Source organism: Pristis pectinata, chromosome 2 (assembly GCF_009764475.1).
Source record: "Pristis pectinata isolate sPriPec2 chromosome 2, sPriPec2.1.pri, whole genome shotgun sequence".
NCBI classification, from domain to species: Eukaryota; Metazoa; Chordata; class Chondrichthyes; order Rhinopristiformes; family Pristidae; genus Pristis; species Pristis pectinata.
In genome coordinates, this window is record NC_067406.1 from 59,127,120 (window position 1) to 59,151,813 (window position 24,694).

Sequence of the window (24,694 nt, forward strand, 5' to 3'; positions counted from 1 at the left end):
ACTGCTAAGAGATAACCACTTTGCTGTGGTTCTGAAGTCACACTTAGGCTTGACTGGGCAAAGATGATGACTGATGATTAGTGAGCCAGATTTTTTTTAATGATAATCTGGTAGTTTTTAGATTACCATTACAGATACTATAGTTTTATTATGAATTTATCTAACTACTAGTACTTAAATTCCCAAATTCCCAGCTGCTAAAGTGGGATTTGAACTTTCCAGATCAATGGTCTCGTCTTCTGAAAATTCTGTGAGTTGGTAAGTGTACTACTGTACCCCTTTGTAAGTAACATAATAATTCCTTTAAAATCACTGAACATTTTATAAACTAAAGCAGCTTTGAGAAGATGTTTTGATAAATAGTGGTAGTTATCTTCATTTTTTAAAACATTTAAATGCAAAACACCTTGAGTGAACTATTATTTACAGCATGAACGAGATTTGAAAAGTGTTCAGCTGTCCATGCAAGAAAATCATTACCAAATAACTTCAAGTGATGTCAATCAAAAGACAATAATGGAACCACAACCGTTTCAAGGGCCTTGGACTAGGCAGAGGACGGAAAAAAATGGTCCTCCTATTGATCTCTATCCAATGCTCTTTGTTGAAAAAATACATGTGTAGATGTCAAGAGGCAATAAGATGAGATCCACTGTAATAAATCAAATAGCAGGCTACCATTTGCCATCTAAAATATTTTATCAGCATCTGAGAAGCACAACTAAAAAATAAATTTGAGCAAAGTTGGTTTTAATTCTCACACTCACTTATTTGGTGAGTATATACCCCACTGAACATTTAACCTTTGCTGGTATAACCATTAATAAGCCAATCATTAATGAAAGGAGTTTAATAATAAAAACAAAAGTAGAGAGATAAATGGAAGGATGAACAAGGAAAGATAGAGATAGGGACAATAAAGAAGCCAGTAAGAAATTGTACAGCTCCTTTTTTCCATGGTAATACCTATCATGATTTAAAGAATAATGTTTTATCATCAATGGATTATACAATAGGCCATTAACTTTCAGCAACTGTAAAATTCAAATTCCATTATTACTTGATGGTACTTTGGATTTTTTAAACAGTGCTTTGAAATATGAATCCCAGAACTATGTGCATTATTCTGTGAAAATTCTAAATGACTGAGCTTTATTTCATTGTAAATATATTCCTTTACCTAATTCTTAACCATCTGTTGCAAAGGTGAGAACGTAGAGTGAGACAATATATAACTATTATCAATTGGAATCAAATATCTGATATTTAGCAAAAGAAAGTAAAAGAAGTGAGGTATTCCTGAGTCCTGTCAACACTGGAAATAATTTTTGATAATATAGGATGGTCAGATTAGAATTTTGCACCAGTACAGAAGAGCTACCAAAGTTTGGCAGAATAGAGAAGGATTCTTTGGTTAAGGAAGGATCCCTAAATCCTGATAAAATTCTGGCAAAAAACACTCTTTGGTGCTCAATCCTAAACATGGTGCTCTGGATATGTGCCTAACCAAAGTTCTGTAGAGCTGATGCAAAATTCTTCCCCGTTATATTACTGTTTCCTTTAGATGAAGACCATCACTTTATTAGCCTTTTTAAATGGAGAAAATCTTGCTGGGTTGGAGTTGGTTGTTCCAATCAGAATTGCCAGATTTCAGAGGCTTGCTGTACTCTCAGCAGCTAAATCCAAGGCTTACTGAGTAATTGATGGTGTCAGATCAGTCACCATGCTCTGTAGATGGACATAACGCCGGATAAATCATCTCACCAATCTGACCAACCTGGTCTGGGATTGGAGAGTCCACTAACCTCAAAGAGGAGGCAAAGGGGAGTTTCTTAAAAAAACATTTTAACTTCAGTTTAATACCTTTCTTTCAGTGTTTATTATGTTTTTATTATTTCCAGCCAGTTCAAAACCATTAAATTCACTCACAACTTTGGCAACTCTATTCCAACTTTGCCTTCTGTCAAAGCGTGTCAGGGTCTTTGGTAGGGAAGGACTGGGATAGGGTCATATAACTGCATTTTGTAAGGCTACTGCTCCCAGAGACATCTCTGCCCAACTCAGGATGAAGAGGGCCAGAGACAGCTGCCTTTCACATCTGGATCCAGTGACAATAGTGGAGTGGGGATTGCAGGCAATGGTGCCAGGTGGTAGATTTAAGTGATTTGTTTACAATAAGTACCCATAACCCTTAGTTCCCCCAGAGCTTTCAGTCTCTCAGACTTACTGCTCAGTGAGGAATGACCACGACAACATCTGTATGTGCCTTTCCTGGATCCAAACCGCCAGTTGTCACTCTCACCATAAAAAAGTTAATCAAAAGGATAAATTTAAAGTATTTTCAAAAATAATGGGAATATTTTGGTATTTGGTCTTGACAAGGAGTTAAAAGGAGTGGAGTTATGTATTATTACATTAATTTCTGGTTTAACGTGCTTATACATACTCTGATCTTCCAGTCTAGCCTGAAATATTTTCCCAGTCAACTTAATATTCTCCCACATTTTAGACAGGCCATGGTCTAGAAATTCAGATATAAGGCAATGCTTTTCTCAGGACTTTACATCTGCAAGCCAATTATGTTCTGTGTGGAATATAACTGAGGCCTTGTCAACGCTGAATCGAGCCTCTCTAGAAATTTGACCAGGCACACCCAATCAAGAATCACCCTTGCACATATGACACAACTTCCAGATCAATTCCAATCAAGGTATTTATTGCTCCAAGTTGTCAATAAATCACATTGTTCTGAAGAGTCCTTCATGAGGCAACCTCAGAACAACCACATATTTTGCACAAACAGAACTACTTAGAGGGTTTCTTGACCCAGGTAGGATACTTGGACTTTATTTTAAAAAAAAACTTGACTACTCCTCCACGCTACTTTACCAATGCCATGACCCTCACCACAACCTCCTGATGACTAAACCTGCCCTGATCTTGCAATCCAGACCCAGACCCCACACCTCTTCTAGCCCCCACCCCAATTTACAGCAACCCTAAGCCTCTAAGCTCCAGAGAAGCACCCCCCACCATCCTACAAAATTTGCAGCTGACAACTTGGACGCAACTCAACTGTACTGCAGAGGGCTGATGATCAAAACAGTTTTGGCGAGTCATGCAATGACCTTTAGCACATCAAAGATGTCGGTGAATTTCTGGGCCTAAGTGTTTCATTTAGGTAATTCATCATGTCAATTATATCCCAGTAGTAAAAAGAGTAGATAGTGGAAGCAAAATTTTGCAAGTAACACAAATTTTAAAAAGCCTTGGGAACAAAAAGCATGGTTCGTTGCTATACCAGCAACTGAGATCAGTAACTATATCACCCACTCCCGACACTGAACTGCCAAACCCAAATCCCTGTAGGCAATATTATTCTCCAGATGTTTCACTTATTGCTGGCTTTACCTTCTCTGTCATAAGCAAATACCACTAATAGCTACTTCTTTTAGTGAAAGCTGATCATGTTTTGCTTTCATTATTCAATCATTGAAAGTGGGAATTCATGGCAGAGCAAGTATTTATTTTTCATCCCTAATTACTCATCGTAAAATAGGGAACTGTCTTTAAATGCTGGAAGCTATGTGGAGATGGTACTTCTTGTGCTGTTAAGTAGGAAGTTTATACGTTTATTTCTAGTCAGAGTCAGCTCCAGCGATATCCTGCCTGCAGTGCTGAAGAATTATGCTCCGGAATCAACTGAACCTCTGACCAAGCTCTTCCAGCACAGCAACAAATCTGGCATCAACCTGGCAATATGGAATATTGTCCACACTTGTCCTGTCTACAAAAGAAAGGACACATCCAATCAAGGTATTTATTGCTCCAAGTTGTGTCTCAATCATCTGCTTGCAGTTGCAAAATGTTGCCTGAGTACTATCAAGCCTGACTTATCAATTACCTGCTCACTGATGTTTAGCTTTGTTTCCTGCAATAACTATTGGCTTTAGAACTTCCCACAGCCATGGTCCAAATGCAGACATGAAGACCTAATACTAGTAGTGAGGTGAGGATGAATTACCTTGACATCAAGGCAGTTTATGAATTTGTAACATCAAGAACTACTGGTAAACTGAACTCAGTGAGAATCAAGGGAGCAAACTATACATTAACCAGTGGCATATCTGGTACAAAGGAAGATGATTGTGGTTACTGGAGGTCAATCATCTCAGCACAATTCTGCAGGAATTCCTCATGTGTGCTGTGTCAAAAAGACACCTTCATCAATGATAATACATAGAAATTAAGGTGTTTGTTGAGAAGTGCCAACTTCCATTTATGACACTCCTGGTAATAAAGCATTTTGTGCTCATGTACAGCAAGAACTGGGCAACATTAAGTTGAGCTAATAGATGACAAGTTTCATATCCTTCATTCCCAATGAAGTCCATCCACAAGCTACAACCAGATCCCCTTTGTGGAAGTGGAGTAGCACATCTGGTGATAAAAGCGTATATTTTTGAGCAATACAAAGGAAACAGATCAAGCACGATGAAACATTGTCAGTGAGCACACCTGACAACTTTCCTGTAGCCTTAATGCTCAGATGTGTTTGGGCGAGGGTGCCCTCTGCTCTGGAGACCCACAACTCCATCCCAGTTGTGGAGACCCATAACTCCATCCCAGTGAGCTGCTTTGCTCAGGAGAACTGCCCTCCCATTGCCTTACTTCCATTCCCAGCAGACTTTGCCTAAAAAGAGGAAATTAAGTTTAGAGTATGTAATAGTTTTCTTATATTCATACACTTGGCCCATGCCCTGGGGTTGGGCAGTATGCTCATGCTTGTTTGAGTAAACATCAGTATAAAAGATCAGTATTTATAGTTACTTAGAGCTCATCTTAACATATCTTGTGAAGTTGTGACAATTTTTGCAGCATTGCTCCATTGTCTATGGATTTTCACTCTTGGCAGACTCTTCTTCAGGTTGCTCTGTTAGGTCTCCTATGTTGCTGTCACCACCACCACCCCACCATGAATCCCCCTATCTTCTCCCAAACTGACACATAGAACCTTCCTACTGTCAAATATCTCACTTACTGGCAAAACTGGAAGCCATTTTTCCTTCACCTGCAACCTCCCTCTCCCTATGCTGTCCAATTATTATAGGAAGTGTGCCTTTAAGGGCTGGCTTTATTTTCTCATTTCTGCTCAACAAAGTGGCAGCAACTCATTAAAATTCACACTGTTCCATCAAGACCTGTGCAGGTCGTGATTTAAAACAATTGTTTGAATGGAAACTATGCTGGCACTGTTCCAAATTTGTTTGGAACATAACTGATCTAAGGTGTTTCAGATTGTTTGAAGTTCTTACTGCGAAGTTACCTTGGTCCAAATAACAAATTATGGCAATACAAGATCACGTCTGCTTTTTTTTCTGCTACCTTTTCATTTTATGATTAAAAAATCTCTAATCAAAATCTCTTTAAAGTTGTAATCTAAATGTTGCGCTGTTAGTGTTACATTACTAAGACTCTTAGAAGGAAATTTTATTGGCTCCACACCAAGGTGATAATCTGACCACATCCAGAAATAGAAAAAAAAAGTCAGTGGTAGTGCACAGATGTTTAAAACAAAAATCACCCAATTGTTTCTCCAATAAAAGTAATTAACTTAATATCAGTCATTTATATTTCAGAATTTCCATCTCCTACTTTTCTCATATCCGTTGCACCCAGTCATTCCGACAAAATCTATACTTTTGTGCTGTATAAACAATTATATTAAAGAAACTAAATGAAGATTATTTGCCATACAACTCAGGATGCTGAAGTGTCTATCCTTCCTAAGATTTGTAATTCAACTTTTATACATCACACTTTTTGCAGAGTTTTAGTTTCAGATTTCTCTTTTCAGATTTCAAGCATAAATTCTCCCAATTATGAAAAAATTGCAGCACTGAGAATGTATTCCATTCAATTGTGCTGCTATTGCATAAAATCCTTCCATTTCTCTTGTTACTTTCTTGACCTTCACATTTTCATGAGAAAATTTTTCTTCAAATCATGCATGTTCGTGCATTTTGACTATTGCTGTTGCTAATTGTTATGGTGATCAGAAGCTTCAGAGTGCTGCATTCCATTTTATCCAAATAAGAATGAAAACAACTCAAAATCCTACCATTAAAGGGATACTGTACATTTACCTTACATAATGAATCATGTTTTAGGAAACGAAAATGCACAAACCTTAATATATTCACCATAAATATGCACTCAAAACTCAGTACAAACTAAGTCCCAGTGAAGGGAATATTAAGGGGATTGATGATTAAAAGTTGAAGTAGAAATTGGTTTTATGGCAGCTCTTAGTGGAAGAGAGACAGATAGAGAAACAGAGATTTAAGAACATAAGATCAGAAGCAGGGCATTCACCCTCTTAAATGGAGTTTGGCTGATTTATATATTAATTCTATCTTTTCTCCTTGATTTTTGGTGAGCAAGATAGAAACATAGAAATGGAACCATAGAAAAATAGGGGCAGGAAATAGGTCATTAGGCCCTTCAAACCTGTTTCCCCATTCAATACGATCATGGTTGACCCTCTATCTCAATACCTGTGTCTGTTCCATCAGGACTCAAGAAGGTTGAAAGTAATATTTCTAAGTTTCCCAGAAAACAAGCTGGGTTTCTAAGTTTTACTACAAAACAGGCTGGGTTTGTGAAATGCAAGAAGGATGCAAAGAAGCTTCAAGAGTGAGTGGGAAGATACATAGCAGTTGTACAAAACTTTGATTAGGCCATATTTGGAGTATTGTGTGCAGTTCTGATTGCCACACTATAGCAAGGAAGTGGAGGTTTTGGTAGGGGTGCAGAAGAGGTTCACCAGGACATTGCCTGGTTTGTATATTAGCTACAAGGAAAAGTTGGAAAGTTGGATAAACTTAGATTGTTTTCTCTGGAGTCTCAGAAGCTGAGGGGCAACCTGATAGAGGGATATAAAATTATGAGAGGCATAGATGAATGAGATAATCAGAGACTTTTCCTGGGGGAAAGGTTTAAAGGAGATTCGCAAGGCACTCTTTTTATTTATTTATCTCTCTCTCTCTCTCTATATATATATATATATATATAAATAAAAGAGAGAGAGAGAGAGAGAGAGAGAGAGAGAGAGACACACACACACACACACACACACACACACACACAGTGGCAGGTGCCTGGAATGGGCCGCCAGGGGAGGTGGTTGAAGCAGATGTGGCAGCAACATTTAAGGGGCATTGAGACAGACACATGAACAGGCAGGGAATAGAAGGATAAGGAATATGTGCAGGCAGATGGGAGTAGTTTAGATTAGCATCATAGTCAGTGCAGACGTGTGGGCTGAAGGGCCTGTTTCTGTGCTGTACTGTTGTAAGTTCTAATATTTGGTTCAATAGGGCTTCATTTTTTTTGTTGATAAAGGTGAACAAATAATCTCTTGAAGTATGACTTTTGGAAATATAATGGGTTGGATGTCACTCGTAAATGCTGTTGGTTCTGAATGAAACTGCAGGCATTTAGCCTTTTCACCCAGACTGTCATACATGCACTATCAAACACAGAAGTCCTGAACTCACTGAATGATAGATGGCACTGCAGCGGTCAACATGTTCCTTTGCAGTACTCCACAGGGAGTCCAAAATCACTGCTTAGAATCTGCATCTGGTTAGACCTAGTGATTCTGGGCAGCTGGTCCATATCAGCAAAATTCACCCCATTATTGCATTGATATGGAATATTGGTTTTACAATAATTTTGACGTGAAAAAAAAATTAAGCATTAAATTTCTAGATAAGTTACATAATTACAAAATGGTTAACCAATCTGCAAAACACTGAATGTTGTAAATGTGAACTAAAAAACAAAAATATTCTGCAGGAAAGGCAGTTCTGATAAAAATAAGCAACAATAACATTGTTTCTTTTTCAACAAATGCTGTCTGATGACTGTAAAGGACCCAATTGTTTATGTTCTATTTGTGGAACAATACTTGATTAATGAATGTGCACTTTTCATCTGTGTATTATTTTGAATTGCAGGATCATCATTTTATAGAAAGGTTGTTTTGCGAATGACAGCAGTTTTTTTTATATCGCTTCATAGACAGTACCCTCCACAGTTAATCTTGTCATAATTATCAAAACTTAAAACATGTGCTTACAGTGTTGTAGACGGACTGTCAAACCGCTCATTATATAAAATGGAGCAAAGAAAATGAAATAATTTTGAAATTTAATAAGCTTGCATACAGTGTGTTAACAATTTTATTAGAATTTGTTGAAAAAGCTCCTTCATTTTTAATATATTCTCAAAATGACAAACTAGAAATTCTACCCCTTCCCTTTAACAAATAAGTTAGCATAAACACTCTTTTTGGATCAAATTTTATTTGACAAAGTCCAACAGAGACAATTAAGCAAACCTTGGCTCCAAACCCAAGGAGCGATGAGTTCAAAGCTGTGGGGAGATGTTATCATAGAATCATAGAACAGTACAGCACAATACAGGCCCTACGGCCCACAATGTTGTGCTGACCTTTAAACCTCACCTAAGACTATCTAACCCCTTCCTCCCACATATCCTTCTATTTTAAATACCTCCATATGCCTATCTAGTAATCTCTTGAATTTGACCAACGTACCTGCCTCCACCACCACCCTAGGCAGTGCATTCCATGCCCCAACCGCTCTCTGGGTAAAAACCTCCCTCTGATATCTCCCTTGAACTTCCCACCCATTACTTTAAAGGCATGCCCTCCTGTATTGAACATTGGTGCCCTGGGAAAGAGGCGCTGGCTGTCTACTCTATCTATTCCTCTTAATATTTTGTATACCTCTATCATGTCTCCTCTCATTCTCCTTCTCTCCAAAGAGTACAGCCCCAGCTCTCTTAGTCTCTCCTCATAATGCATACTCTCTAAACCAGGCAGCATCCTGGTAAATCTCCTCTGCACCCTTTCCAACGTTTCCACATCCTTCCTATAATGAGGCAACCAGAACGGGACACAGTACTCTAAGTATGATGTTATAATCTGGAGAATAAAAAGAATGGGTTTAAGTTCCTTCTGTGGACTTTCCACCCAAGAATGAATGTGCCGGGGTGAAGGATGTCAGGGGCAGGGAACATGGGCAGAGGGGTGATTGTTGGGTGTTGAGCAGCAAAAGGAAAGGAATTCAGTGGGTGGGGGTGCAAATAAGAATGGTTTCAGTGGAGAGACAGATGCAGGGAAAGTGATGGTGATCATTGGGAGTGAAGCTGGTCACATTATAGGACTCAGTGGGAAACATTCCTTCTCCTTCAAGCCTATAAACATTGCTTCAAAGACAGTTATCTTTATGGAACATCTGCTTTTCACCTCCTCTTACCTGCTGGGTTTGACAAAACCTGGACAAAATTAGACAAAAAATACTGATTTGCAGAATCATTTGATAGGTTTTCCACAAAACTGGTTTCAGCAAATCATGTTCTATCGAATGTGGTTCAAAGTACAATACTCCAAGATTTCGAAGATTAGGAAATCCAGGAATGTATTGAGTACAGAAAAGTAACACTGAGGCTAAGAACAAAATCAGACATGACCTTAATGAATGGCAGAACAGGTGCAAGGGGCTGAATGACCTACTTTCTCTTTCTTGTGCTCTTTTGTTAGTAATAAAAATGTAGATCAACTGTCTGTAAACTTTAATAATTTGATTCTATGCTAATTTCCTTATGGAGTTAACTAATACCACAATTTATTTCCCTGATTCCATAGTTGATAAATACCTCATTCATTATGTTGGGAGTCCTTGATAACAATGATTACGAGTTATCCAGCAAAAATTCTCATTTTTAGTTCTTGGAAAAACACACATTTAGTCGGATTTCTAAAATGGAATAACATTAGCAAAAGCCTTGAAAGATTCTGTCATGTGGCAAGCAGAGAATTGGGAATGTTTCTTGAAATTGGCACTAGGGCAAATGATGGTCAACATCCAAATTAAAGTGACATTCTTGGTGTTATTCATTATAGGCATTCGCATCATTTGATTTTATTGCTGTATGATTTTATGACTATTTCCTATGGAAATAGATCCCTGAAATCTATCATATTTACAAAACCGTCAAAACCAGGCAAATGCTAACAGCACTTGTAATCAACAAGAGTGAAAGAGTGTTCCGTAGTTGGATGCAAACCGTGGGGGGGCGCAGTTATAATTGTGAGGCCAATCTAAACCTTTACGTGGAAAAGGAAAGGCGTGCAGTGCAACTCCCCATCATTGGTCCAACCTCCTGAACACCTGCATCATCAGCACCAGCATCTTTGGAGAATCGAGCCCTTCTCCCTTTGCAGAATGACTTCGGAAAACAGAGTGAACCGCGGACCGGTGCCACTTACCTCTTTTTTCTTCTGTCCGCCTCCCAATTGAGCACACAGCAGAAGGAGCAGGCAGGAGCCGACGGTTACCAAGGGCAGCGGTGCCAACCTCCGACTGGACGCCATTCCGATAACTGGGGCAACGCCAGCCTCGTATCCCATTGGCTGAGATGCCGGCGGCGCAAGGGGTTCTGGTATTTGTAGTCCGATGCGAGCTCTGAACTTGGGATGAAGTTGGGATAAAACTACAATACCCAGAATGCACCGGGTGCACCAAAGCTCGACAGCCGGAAAATATCCACCAGCTGGTGGCGCCGAGGAGCGCACCGCGAAACATAGCGGAGGGAGCTCCACTGGGTGGTTTCACTGAAGCACGTTGTGAGCAGCTCTATTGACATCCACACTTAAACTTATACAATGTCAACGACAGTTTATAAGGTAAAATTTCAGGTACTTTTTAATGTACCACTGAAGCGTTGTGAAATTCATTTCTGAATTTGTGGGCTCATGTCAAATAGAAACGCAACAGATTGCAAGCAAAATAAAACTTGAGTGTGTATTTACTAAATGTTCTTTTAAGGCTATTTCAATACATACGTTATTTAAACACGAGTTTTGGGTTTATAAATGTCATTTTATAGAAATTGGAATATGCCATGAAATGTGCACAAAAAACTGTTACATGAGTTGCCTTTAAAATCCGACACCCTCATTGGTTCTGACACTGCCAGGACAGACATTTAAGTAATATAGTTGGGAAGTGATAATATGATGTAAATTCAAGTACGAATTTGCGTAACAGTCACATTTACCACGAATAAACTGTTCCGGGAAGAATAATACGTTTATTGTTAAAATCCAGTGAAACCACATGGTATATCTTGTAACTTCTGTGCAAGTGATCTCGGAGTACTTTACACGTAAGAGCAGACACAGCGGAAAGCAACTACGAGACAATAGAATGTGGGATTTTTTTTTAAGGCATCCAAGTTTATAGCTTGACATGTGCTGAAGGATGGCCTCACGGTTGGAGACAAGCAACTGTTAAACATATGAAAGACTTGGATTTCATTGGGTTTGGGTGAGGTATTTCCCAAACGGACCCAGAGTATGTGTGAAATAATTGGAGGGGGGGGAAGGTGGGGGGAAGGTGAAGGTGAAGAGGAAGAGACTGCAATCCTGAAGCAAAATTTCCAGGGCAAGTGGGTTATAGGATCATAAATTGTGGGACTTTGCATAAATAGCAAATGTTGGGATAAGTTATTAGTCTTGGTAAAATTGGTCAAGCAAAGAGCAGCCAGCAAGCGTCGTATTCGATAAATTAACCTTTGAGGTTATGAAGATGTAATGGAAGCTCCCCTGAGCAGGGGAATGAGATGACGTAATTGAATGAAAGAAAGCAATCTGGCCATGGAACCATGTCTGGAAGACAAAGCTCAGCTGGTGTTCAGAAAGCACACCAAGATTGTGCACCACTGTGCTTGCCCTGAACAAGCATAAAAAGAAAGTATTTGTATCAGTAATAATGAACTGACAAGGGCCAAACAAGGTGAATTCAATTTGCCAACTTTGTCAGGGAAAAAAAAACTTTAGACAGTCATTTGAACAAAGCAACCAACCTGGAGTCAATGGGCATGTGGTGCTGGAAAAATGGATATTGGATATTTCTGCACACACATGAGAGTATGTCTCCAGTTTGCAGACAGTATTGCCTAGTTATAATATTTATATTTTTTCTTTATTGACACCTGGGAATGAAAGGCTAGGCTGGATAGAAATGAACTCCTGGATCTAGAAAGGTACATCTTTTGGAATATGTAAAGTTTTAATTAATGTAACAAAAGTCATGTTATAATATTTTTGACAATGAAAGCGAATGATGAAAGCAACATTGTATTCCTATGACATTGAAAATATAGCAAACTATCTGCTCAATAGAAGCACTATCAAACTAAGTAAATAAATGTAATCTCAGTTTTCCTATTATTTAATCCTCATTTTAAAGGACCTGACCTGAAATAAATGGGAAAGTTTGTACATTTGAGGTTTTTAATAAGGCATTGCTCATCAGAAATTATTGCAAATGGTTATTTATCATTGTATTTGTGAAACAAAATTGTCATATTTCAAATCCTGCATGAAACTTGGAAGGAAATATAAATATTTAACCTTTATAATCTGAAGAAATAATTATTCATAAAGGGTACAGACTGCAGTGCAGTTTGTTAACTTCAATTTATATGCTGCCATCTGAGGTAAAATATCAGTTATGAGGGGCCTTAGTGGCCTTCTCCTGCTTCTACTCCTTGTTATTTTAGATTACTGGAGGTATTAAATTGTGATTTTTTTGGGGGGTCAGAAAAGTGCCAGTTTTCTCACTCTTTCAATCTATTCATTAAATGTTCTTCCTGGTCTCAATACCGCCTATATATGTGGTTGAATAAGATATGTGGGTCACATCAATCCATTCATATGAACTGGAAAGCAAACAGGAATAGTTCTAGAAATAAGTTGAAAACAAAACTCCATAAAACAACAAGCACTATATTCTATCTTGATAATGTAAAAGTTAAGCACATGATGAGAGTAACCTTCTTAGGCAATACTGTGCAACATGACTGCATTCTATCTATTTTGCCTTGAACATGGACCCCACACAAGCCTTATGCAGTTAACTGAAGGAGATGAGTGCAAAGGTGAAAACTAGGATGTAACTAGTCTACAAATTGGCAAGCATGAGCTAGCATCAATAGCAGTGTGCTGGACATCGGTGATGGGCCTTGTGCATCATGTGGATCAAAAGTAGCCCACTTGATTTGTTGATTAACAGTTGGACACCACAGTGTGATGTATCACTATTCATGTAATCTTTAAGCTTAACCCAATGCCCTTGAAACTCATGCCACAGTTCCCAAACCACTGACAACTTCAGTAAACTGAGGATATCTAACCTTTCCCATGCACAAGGTGTTCCTCATCATTTTAATTGTTATGTCATTTTGAGCACCAATTCATTTTCTGATATCAAACCTGTTGAAAGTTTGGAAAGCTGAATGGAATCTGTGATATCACACAAATGTCCTAATTGGAAGATTCCCGGAATGGATCATCCACAAAATTAATGGATAACCTTTAAGGTGTATCTGCAATAACATAGCCAGGTGCAGATACTTCATGTAGAAAAAGCAAATTTAAAAACCTTCCAGTGTGTGATTGCGCACAGTTCCCGAGACATTCATTAACTCAATGCCTATTCACAAATATGAAAGTCACATGACAAGAAATTACTTTGTATCACCCGGTGTTACTATTGAGCTTAACCACCTAAATTTGACATAATCATTACTGTTCTACATCTACATAAGCAATTATTAAAAAAAGGTGAAAGTCCAGTCCTGTAGCAGAGAGAGAAAGATAACTATTGTGAAAATAACACAGAGCAGGATCATGTTGCATTGCCAGAGAATGTGACTTACAGAGATTGATTAATGTTTATCTAATCAAAATGGAATCTAATGCCTCTTTTTCTGTGGGGATTTGTCTTGAACTTCTGTTTTTGGAAATATTTCTCCTTAATGCGCAAGTCCTATCTCATGAGAGCAGGTTGATGTGGCCCAAGTAAATTAATGAACCACAAAGAATGTGAGTATATATGAACTGTGAAATAGAAATCCTTGATAGATTTGCTTCATAACAATCTAGATTGGGTACCAACAGCTTCCATAAGTGAACTTGTCTTCAATCTCGATAAAAATCCAGTCCTTTAATTATATGCTTTAAGTTAAATAGTTTGAATATTCACACATATGTATTCCATACTAATCATGTCCTAAATACTTGGTATTTGTAAAATTTGTAGTTGAAGAAAAATATTATAAACCGTCTGCTGGTAGGAATATAGGACTCATTGCCTGAAATAGTGGTACAGGTAGAAACTTTCAGCACATTTAAAACATTCTTGGCATTTAATATGCCATTACCCACAAGGCTATTAACCTAGAGCCAGAATGTAGGGTTAGTCTGGATAGCTCTTTATCAGCCAGGAAGTACAAAATGGGTCCATACATGCAGACTACTACAAAATTCTCTGCATGTAACATGAAATTGCATCTTTGATGGGGAAAAATTGTACAGTGGTATGAATTGGACATGGAATAAACAAACTATCAGATCTAATTGATAGCCATGAAAAAATAAATGAAACTCATGAGGTGTATAAAATCATGAGAGCCATTGATAGGATGAATGCACATGGTCTTTTTCCCAGGGAAAGGGAATCAAAAGTTTGAGGGCATAGGTTTAAGATGAGAGAGGAAAGATTTAAATGAGGGGCAACTTCTTCCTGCAGAGGGTGGTGCTTATATGGAACTAGCTGCCAGAGGAAGTGGTTGAGGCAGGTACGCTGACAACATTTAAAAGACATTTGGACAGGTATAGGGATAGGAATGGTTTAGAGGGATAAGGGGCAAATGTGACTAGCTTTGACAGGCACAGTGGTTGGCATGGATGAATTGGGGTGAAGGGCCTGTTTTCGTGTTGTTTACTCTATGGCTCTATGAATAATATAGCATGCTTATGTTAAAGGGAAGGACAAGATGACAGAACAAGGAAATTAGTACATGGCCTGTGAATCCCAGGTACCTAAAGAATATCCATGAAACACAGACTCTAAGTAGTTCTTGAATCTTCTCAGTGGTGATACTGGAATACAACCAACCTCTGTAATGGCATCTTATGTGCTTTATTGGAAGACAATTACTCTCACAGCCAGAAAGAGGTGATTAATCAATGGAATCACTTACTTGAAATTGTTCCTGTATTGTAGGGAAGAAAAGTTTATTTCAGGTATTAATAATTACTACGCAGGCCAACTATTATTAGCCACTACTTTATTTTATTTAATAGGATACTAAGACTGATGACATTTGTTTGAACTTCATCAAATTAATTACTTTCATTGTGTCTTTGATTATTTGGATTAAGCGTGCTTGGAATTCCTCCCCCACTTTCTTCTATTTTAAACATCTCTCAAAGCCCATTTGTTTGACCAAGCCATTGGTCATCTATCCTAATATATACCTATATGGCTCAGTGTTAAAATCTGTAAATACTTCTGTCAGATACTTCTGCCAGGTACTTTGGAACATTTTACTATATGAATAGCACTATATAAGTGCAAATAGATGTTGTTAAGATTGAAAGGAGAACCAAGCTTGTAAGCCACGGGTTTTCTTATGCTTTCCTTTTCTGTCCATTGTACATTTTGAAAGGAGGTGGTAGAGCTCTGAATATTGCTTACAACCAGATTACAAGAGTTTGAGGGCATCTTAGAAGATTGTCAACAGAATTTTATGTATTTTCTTTGAAAGATTATGCGCTATAGTATCATGCATTTGTACCTATGAGAATCATTTGATTTGTATGTAAATCCCAAAGGTAGATTAAACTGTACAAATTGATGCAGCATCTGAATATTTTGTTAAGCAAACTGATGTGAAGCTTACTGGAATCCTATATATTTTTCAGCAAGCCATTTATTTCAAAAGTTAATTGTAAGATCTGGGCTGTGCTAACTCAGAAAGGCAGAAAATAACAGATGCAGGGTTCAGTCATTTTCATAAATTTTTCATAAATATTTGCCAAGTTCATATCAAAAAATAGTGTTAATAAAACCTGAACAGGAGGTGATACTTAGATTTCTCACAAATCTACTCATGTAAGGGTGTAGCATATTAATTTTGCTATCAGAAGGGGTGCTGGCTACATTACACTCAATTTTGCAGTTGACTGAGCCACAAGTGAATTATGTGACCAAAAATACACTAGGTATTATAATAACAGTCAAACTTGAATGATCTGCCTCATGATTATCTAAAGATTAGATCTTTTTTTGCTAGTTTCCAATCCAATTTTAATGATCACAGTTTCATTAATTATGGTGGATCACTGAGTATACATGATTTGGAAAATTGGACAAGTGCCCTACTTAGAAACAGAATGCAGAAGACGTGGGGCCAGATTCTGTACTCAGTGGTGAATGAATGGAGCTAGATATTCATTTCACTTTTTCAACACAGTCACTCCACAAGAAACTAGCATTGTACAATTTCTGTAAAAGCTGAACAATTCCTTTGGCAACTGAAATAAATGTTAACACTGTTTCTGCAGATGCTAAATGACTTGGATATTTCCAGCATTTACAATTTTTATTTCAGATTTCCAGTTTTCGTGGTATTTTGCTTTTTGACGGCAATTTCCTCTTCTCCACTTTCAACAGCTGATGTGCCATTGTAGGAAGCTGCAGTAGAATTTCACTTCAATAGTAAGCATTGTTACTGTATTATTTCCACTGCAACATGCATCCCATAATGTAGGGTAATAAAATCATTACATTTACAATGGAGAATGAGAAAATAGTAAAATAAGAACAGGTAAATAACTTTAAACACATTTTTGTTATGAATATGGAACAAAGCTGATCCTGATACTGGAGTTTGTCAACCAGTCAACTGGGATTGGTAAAGAAAGGCTGTATGAAGTATTGCTGAATTACCTAACAATATCAATCCTGCAAGAATTGTGTTTAAAGTATTTACAAACAGGAAATGATGTTTAAGAATGTTTTTTTGTTATTTCACTGCCAGTGACATTATGGCTCTCAATGAATCCATGTTCCCATCATATGGATATGATGACAAGGGCAGAGCAGATGTCTTGTGTACTAAATAGCCTATTTTTGATTTGATGGAGTGACTGCAGGTGCAGTGAACTGCTACATTATGAAGCTCTGCTGACTGCTCCCAGGTTTTGGAGATAAATCATTATTATCTTCTTTCCATGGCCTTGGTGAGCTGCACACTGAAGAAGTGATGTCCTTTGATTTCTGGAACATGTCTGACTTGAAAATCATAGCCATAATCTACCTCACATAGTGGTATGTTGCAGACTTGTGTTTCCAGCACCACCCTGGAATATAAGAGCTGTGAAAAATCTACACAATTGTTAGTGCAAAGTTGATTGCAGGTATAGCTGCAACAAGTGGCAGATCTATGCAAGAACATTATTGGAGCAGAGAATCAACTTAAGCATTGTTCCTTTGTTGGGTTAATGCAGATGGAATGCTCAATGAATAGTCAAACTGGATGGGCCTTCTAGGCATAAGCACTTCCACTTCTCCACCTCCTTCCCTCGACTAGTATGTCACCTTACTTTGCAGGCCATGCCCTCCTACTCTCTGTCATAGTGAAAGCCTGGAGGTGTCGCCACCAAAGATCCACCTCTCAATGAAACTCGTGTTGGCTCAAGTAATACACAACCTTAAACTGCTGTACTTGCTTGTGACTTCTGACACTTCAATGGTCTCCAACAGTAAAACAAGTGAATGCATGCAATGAACTTTCCTTTCACCGTATTAGGAAATTATTGAAGGTCCCTTTAAAAAAAAAATGGATAGTCTCAGAATTAAAAGGATGTGGTTTGTTCCAGCTGCTAAAGAGTCACCTTGCAAGAGTCTAAAAGAGGTACATTTGCAAAATTGTTACCAGTTGACTGGCTAATTAACAGCAGTGAATAAAAGGAAGGTAGGTATAAGCAGAGTGGTCATTGTGTGAGTGGACCAGTGTTAGACTGGAGCATTTGAGGCTTTGGCGAGAGAAGGCAGAGGCTAAGGTAAGTCACTGGTAAGTTTCTTTCTTTCTTTGATATTTTCTTTAGCGCTGGGCTAAAGTAGTTAGAATGGCTCCAGGGTCAGTGGTGTGTTCATCTTGTGAGATGTGGGAGTTCTGGGAGACCTCCAGTCTCCCTGACAGCTACATCTGCGTGAGGTGCATCCAGCTGCAGCTCTTTACAGACCATGTTAGGGAACTGGAGCTTCAGCTGGATGACCTTCGGCTCCTATAGGAGAGTTCGTAGATAAGAGCTACAGGAAGGCAGTCACTCCGAAGCTGCAGGAGACAGGTAGCTGGGTGACTGTCAGGAGAAGGAAAGGGAATACGCAGTTAGTGCAGAGTACCCCTGTGGCCATTCCCCTGAATACCATTGGGGTGGAACGACCTACCAGGGGAAATCTGCAGTGACCAGGTCTCTGACACTGAGCCTGGTTGTGTGGCGCAAAAGGGAAGGGGGGAGAAGAGGACTGCGGTCGTGATAGGGGATTCAATAGTGAGGGGGGCAGAGTGGAGATTCTGTGGACGTGAAAGAGACATCCAGATGGTATGATGCCTCCGGGGTGCCAAGATCGGGGAGTCTTGGATCGGGTCCACAGCATTCTGAAGGGGGAGAGCGAACAGCCAGAGGTCATGGTACATATTGGTACCAATGACATAGGCAAGAAATGAGATGAAGTCCTGAGAGGGAATATAGGGAACTAGGTAAGAAGCTGAAAAGCAGGACTTCAAGGGTAGTAATCTCTGGATTTTTGCCTTTGCCACGTGCAGGTGAGGGTAAGAATAGGTTGATTTGGCAGATGAATGCGTGGCTGGGGAGTTGGTGCAGGGGGCAGTGTTTCACATTTGTTGATCTTTGGGATTTTTTCTGGGGAAGGTACAACCTGTGCAAAAGGGATAGGTTACTCCTGAACTGGAGGGGAACCAATATTCTTGCGGGCAGGTTTGCTAGAGCTGTTGGAGAGGGTTAAAACTAGTTTGGCATGGGGATGGGAACCTGAGTGATAGGTCAAGGGTTGGTGCATTTAGTGTACAAGTAGATGCAATGTGTAGAAAGACTGTGAAGAAGGATAGGCAGTTGAATGGGCAAAATAGCTGTCCGTTGGATGGTCTGAAGTGTCAGAAACAAGGCTGATGAACTTAGATCATGGGTAAGTAGATAGAACAACGACGTGGTGGCCATTACAGGGACTTGGCTGTCACGAGGGTAGGAATAGCTGCTGGATATTCTGGGGTTTAGGTACTTCAAAAGGGACAGGGATGGAGGTAAAAGAGGTGGGGGAGTGGCTTTGCTGATCAGAGATAGTATCACAGCTGTAGAAAGGGAGGATGTCCCGGAAGGATCACCTACTGAGTCAGTGGATGGAAGTCAGAAACAGGAAGGGAGTGATCACTCTATTGGGAGTATTCTACCGATTTCCCCCCCCCCCCCCCCCCCAATAGCAGCAAAGACATTGAGGAGCAGATTGGGAGGCAGAATTTTGAGAGGTGCAAAAGTAATAAGGTTGCTGTCAGGGCTGATTTCAACTTCCCCAATACTGATTGGCACCTCCTTTAGCATAAAGAGGAAAGATGGGGCAGAGTTTGTTAGATGTGTCCAGGAAGGATTCCTGACACAGTATGTGGACAGGCCGACTGGAAGAGAGACGATACTGCCTGATATTTGGCAATGAGCCTGATCAGATTTCAGAACTCGTGGTGGGAGAGCATTTTGGAGACAGTGACTATAACCCCTTGACCTTTAACATAGAGAGATAGGAGAAGACAATATGGGAAAGTATTTAATTGAGGAAGGGGAATAATGATGCTATTAGGCAGGAACTTGGGAATGTAAATTGGGAACAGATGTTCTTGGGAAAGTACACAGTGGAAATGTGGAGGTTGTTTAGGGAGTACTTGCATGGGGTTCTGGATAGGTTTGTCCTATTGAGACTGGATAAGGATGGTGGAGTGAAGGAACTGTGGTTGACAAGAGATGTAGAATATCTTGGCAAGAGGAAGAGAGAAGCTTACCAAAGGTTCAGAAAGCATGGATCAGACAGGGCTCTGGAGACTTGCAAGGTAGTCAGGAGGGACCTTAAGAATGGACTTAGGAGAGCTAGAAGGGGACATGAGAAGGCCTTGGCGAGTAGGATTGGATAAGATAAGATCTTTATTAGTCACGTACGTTGAAACACACAGTGAAATGCATTTTTTGCATAGTGTTCTGGGGGGCGGCCCGCGAGTGTCGCCACGCTTCCGGCACCAACATAGCAGGCCCACAACTTCCTAACCTGTACGTCTTTGGAATGTGGGAGGAAACCAGAGCACCTGGAGGAAACCCATACAGACACTGGGAGAATGAAAACACCAAGGCATTCTACACGTGTGTAAGGAATAGGAGGATGACTAGAGTGAGGATAGGACTGATCAGGGATAAAAGAGGAAATGTACCTGGAGTCGAAAGAGGTAAGGGAGGTCCTTAATGAATACTTTGCTTTGGTATTCGCCAGTGAGAGAGACCTTGACATTTGTGAGGATGGCATACAACAGGCTGATATGCTAGGGCATGTCAACATGAGGAATGAGCATGTGCTGGAACTTCTGAAAAACATTTAGAATAGATAAGTCACCGTGGCCAAATGGGATATATCCAGGGTTATTACGGGAAGCGAGGGAAGAGATTGCTGCACCTTTGGTGATGACCTTTGTATCCTTGCTGGCCACAGGAGTGGTGCCAGATGATTGGAGGGTGGCAAATGTTGTTCCTTTAAGAAAGGGAGCAGGGATAACTCTGGGAATTACAGACCAGTGAGTCTTACTTTAGTGGTGGGCAAATTACTGGAGAAGATTCTTAGAGACAGGATTTATGGGCATTTGGAGAAGCATATGCTGATTAGGGACAGGTTGTGCCTCACAAGCCTGATTGAATCATTTGAGGATGTGACAAAGCACATTGATGAAGGTAGAGCAGTGGATGTGGTGTACGTAAACTTTAGTAAGGCTTTTGATAAGGTTCCTCATGGAAGGCTCATTCAGCAAGTCAGGAGGCATGGGATCCAGGAAAACTTGGCAGTGTGGATTCAGAATTGGCTTGCCCATGGAAGACAGAGGCTGGTTGTAGATGGAGCATATTCTGCCTGGAGGTCAGTGACTGGTGGTGTTCTGCAGGGATCTGTTCTGGGACCCCAGCTCTTTGTGATTTTTTTTTAAATTATATAAATGACTTGGATGAGGATGTGGAAGGGTGGGTTAGTACATTTGCAGGTGGTGCAAAGGTTGGTGGTGTTGTAGATTGTGTAGAAAGTTGCTGTAGGTTACAACAGGACATTGATCAGATGCAGACCTGGACTGAGAGATGGCAGATGGAGTTCAACCCGGAAAAGTGTGAAGTGATACATTTTGGAAGATCGAATTTGAAGGCAGAATACACGGTTAATGGCAGGACTCTTAGCAATGTGGAGGGACAGAAGGATCTTGGGGTCCAAGCCCATAGATCCCTCTAGGTTGCAGCTCAGGTTGATGGGGTTGTTAAGAAGGCATGTGGTGTGTTAGCCTTTATTAGTCAGGGTATTGAGTTCAAGAGCCGTGAGGTAATATTGCAGCTTCTTAGAACTTGGTTAGACCACACTTGGAGTATTGTGTTCAGTTCTGGTCACTTCATTATAGGGAGGATGTGGAAGCTTTAGAGAGGGTACAGAGGAGATTTACCAGGATGCTCCTGGATTGGAGAGAATGTCTTATGAGGATAGGTTGAGTGAAGGAGGATGAGAGGTGACTTGATAGGGGTGTACAAGATGATAAGAGACAGATTGAGTGGACAGGTCAGAGACTTTTTCCCAGGGTGACAGTGGCTAACACAAGGGGGCATAATTTTAAGGTGATTGGAGGAAGGTATAGGTGGGATGTCAGCGATAAGTTTTTTTACACAGAGTGGTGGGTGTGTGAAACGCACAGCTGGTAAATATTAGGTGTCCATGAATAATGCATGGCATTAGTGGGATCATCTTTACCATATATTTGATAAGAGGTTGATCAGGCTTATAAGTGGCCAGTAATACTCACCCCAGGAAAGAGACAGGCGATGACCATCTCCAAGAGAGATATGAACTGTCTTCCCGTGACATTCAATGACATTACCATTGCCAAGTTCCCCAACCATCAACATCCTGGTCACCATTGACCAAAAACTGAACTGGGCCAGCCACATAAAAACCTACAAAAGCAGTTCAGAGGTTGAGTATTCAGTGACAAGTAACTCATCTCCTGACACCCCAGAGTCTATCCACCATCTACAAGTTACAGGCAGTAGTGTGATGGAAAATTGTCCACCTACCTGGATGAATCCATCTTCAACAACTCTGAGGAAGCTTGATCCTCATCCAGGACAAAGCAACCCATTTGATTGGCATCCCATCAATCACTATGAACATTCTTTCCCTCCACCACTAGTGTACTGTGGTTTTACTGTGTGCCATCTGCAAAATGCACTGCAGCTACTGGTCTAAGTGACTCCTAAACTACATCCAAAAGATATCACTTCTACCACCAAGAAGGATGAAGGCAACAGGTGAATATGAAAGCCACCACCTACAGGTTCTCATCCAAGTTGCACATCATCCTGACTTGGAAATTTGTTGCCATTCCTTCATCGTCATGGGTTGAAACTTTGGAACTCCCTACCCACCAACTACCATTGGTGTACCTTCAGTGGAGGACTGGAGGGATTCAAGAAGACAGCTTACCACTGCCTGTAGAAGGGTAATTGGTGCTGAACAATAAATGTAGCCTTGCCAGCAATATCAGATATTGGAAAATAAAATAAATTAAAGCAGGACTCACCCTGACGGAACTAAGAAAAGCGTTGGACCGAAATGTAACATTTTGCGAGCATCTTGAGAAGACAGCAATGGAGATAAAACTTGAAAAAGCAAAAACAACTGTAGATGTTGGAAATCTGAAATAATCATGGAGAATGATGAATATATTCAATTGAGATTCAGGCAACATCTAAGGTCACTAACCTAAAATGTTTTTTTTTGTTTTTCATGCCATAAATTCTGTTTGGTCAGTTGAATATTCCTGGAGTTCTGTTATTATTTCAATCTTGGATCATTTTGCCAACCAAGATAACTTTTTTTTGTGGGGAGATAAGGTAAAAACACCCCAAACCTCAGTACTTATTATAGCAGCAGAGTACTGTGCACCTTTAATGGTGCTAGTTGTTTTACACAGACAATATGAAAGCACTGAGCTGAATGCAACAACATCCATTATTTCTGGAATTCTTATCTTCTTGCCACTCTTTCCTGTTGTTGCTAACATTGCTTCCCAAGCATCCTTCAGGAGACAGGGACTCGTGAGCTGATTGAGAACAACTGTGATGAAGATCTCCTGCTGTCTGGCATCTCCTGTCATAGCACCTTCCATAGAGCAGCCAACCTGACTAGAATCCATCTTTAAATACTATTTGGAACAAGGCATGAGAAGCAATTAAAGGGAAGATAATTTCCCTGTGACTAACCCCACACGTTGTCTCAGTGGTTGTGCAGGTACTCTTGTATTGTTGGAGAAGGCCATGGTGTTAGCGAGAGGCAAGGACAAAACAGATCTTCACCATGGTTGTTCCAAATCAACTCATAAGTCAAGATCTCCTGAAAGATATTTAGTGACAACAGGGAACCGGGGAGAGAAGTCAAGTAGAAAATTCCAAATATAATGCATGCCATTGCATTTGGTTGGATGACTTTATGTTGTTTGTGAGGTTTAATTAACATGATGAGATTGCTATGGTGATGGTGCAGGTATTAAAGATTAGTAACCCAGATTTTTGGTCTAATGATCCAGAGAAACAAGTTCAAGTTCCACATGGCAGTATAAAATTTAAGTTAAGTTACTAAATTGGATTTTTATCACAAAACTACCAGATTGTCATTAAAACCCATCCGGGAAAGAATTCTTCCATCCCAACTATGTTGGCCACCATGTGGCTCCAGATGTGCAACAATATCATTGGCTCCTAAATTGTCTAACAAACCGTTCATTTTAATCAAATAACTACATTCAACTTTGAAGTAAAATCAGATAATGGACCATCTGGTGCTGGCCAAAGCACCAACAGCAGACAGGATAAAGTTACTTTCAGCCCAGTTAATGCTTAAAGTGCATATTTCCTTATAATGTAGAAAGTAGTTGTTTCAGCCCATGGACTGCAGGTCAGTTCAGAGCAATCCCATTGTTCACATTAATATTCCCTGTAACCTCTGTCTGTTTTCCGATCAATCTCCTTACCACCTCTTGCAACAACCCCCCCCTCCCCAAACTTACCAACAAACTAGAAGCAATTCATAGTGATCAATTAAACTAGCTAACTACCAAACTAGTATCTAAATTAAGAAAGATACCCTGTGTACTTGTCAAGCAACAGCCTGACATAAATGTATTTATAGGATCACACCCTACAATGTGTCTAGTTTGCTTCTAGTTTGTTGGTAAGTTGGGGGGAGGGTTTGTTGCAAGAGGTGGTTAGGAGATTGATTGCAAAACAGACAGAGGTTACAGGAAATATTAATGTGAAAAATGGGATTTCCTTCATTGTAATCCCTGTGTATGTCTGACCCATCAGGATGCAGTGATGTGCAGGTGCATGGGAGTAGTTCTGGGGATCATCAGTATTGATTCCAGACACTATGAAGCAAGAAAACTACCTCCT

The 24,694-nt window shown here is 39.8% G+C and overlaps 1 protein-coding gene across 2 annotated transcripts in view; it reads right to left on the reverse strand.

Moving 5' to 3' along the window:
* Positions 1–10,480, reverse strand: part of tusc3 (tumor suppressor candidate 3) — a 290,240-nt gene extending 279,760 nt beyond the window's left edge. For both annotated transcript variants that reach the window (XM_052041459.1, XM_052041470.1), the window contains exon 1: positions 10,361–10,480. In XM_052041459.1, the coding sequence (XP_051897419.1) occupies positions 10,361–10,465 (105 nt within the window). In that variant the 5' untranslated portion in view covers positions 10,466–10,480. The remainder of the gene's footprint in view (positions 1–10,360) is intronic.
* Positions 10,481–24,694: the final 14,214 nt, after the last annotated feature.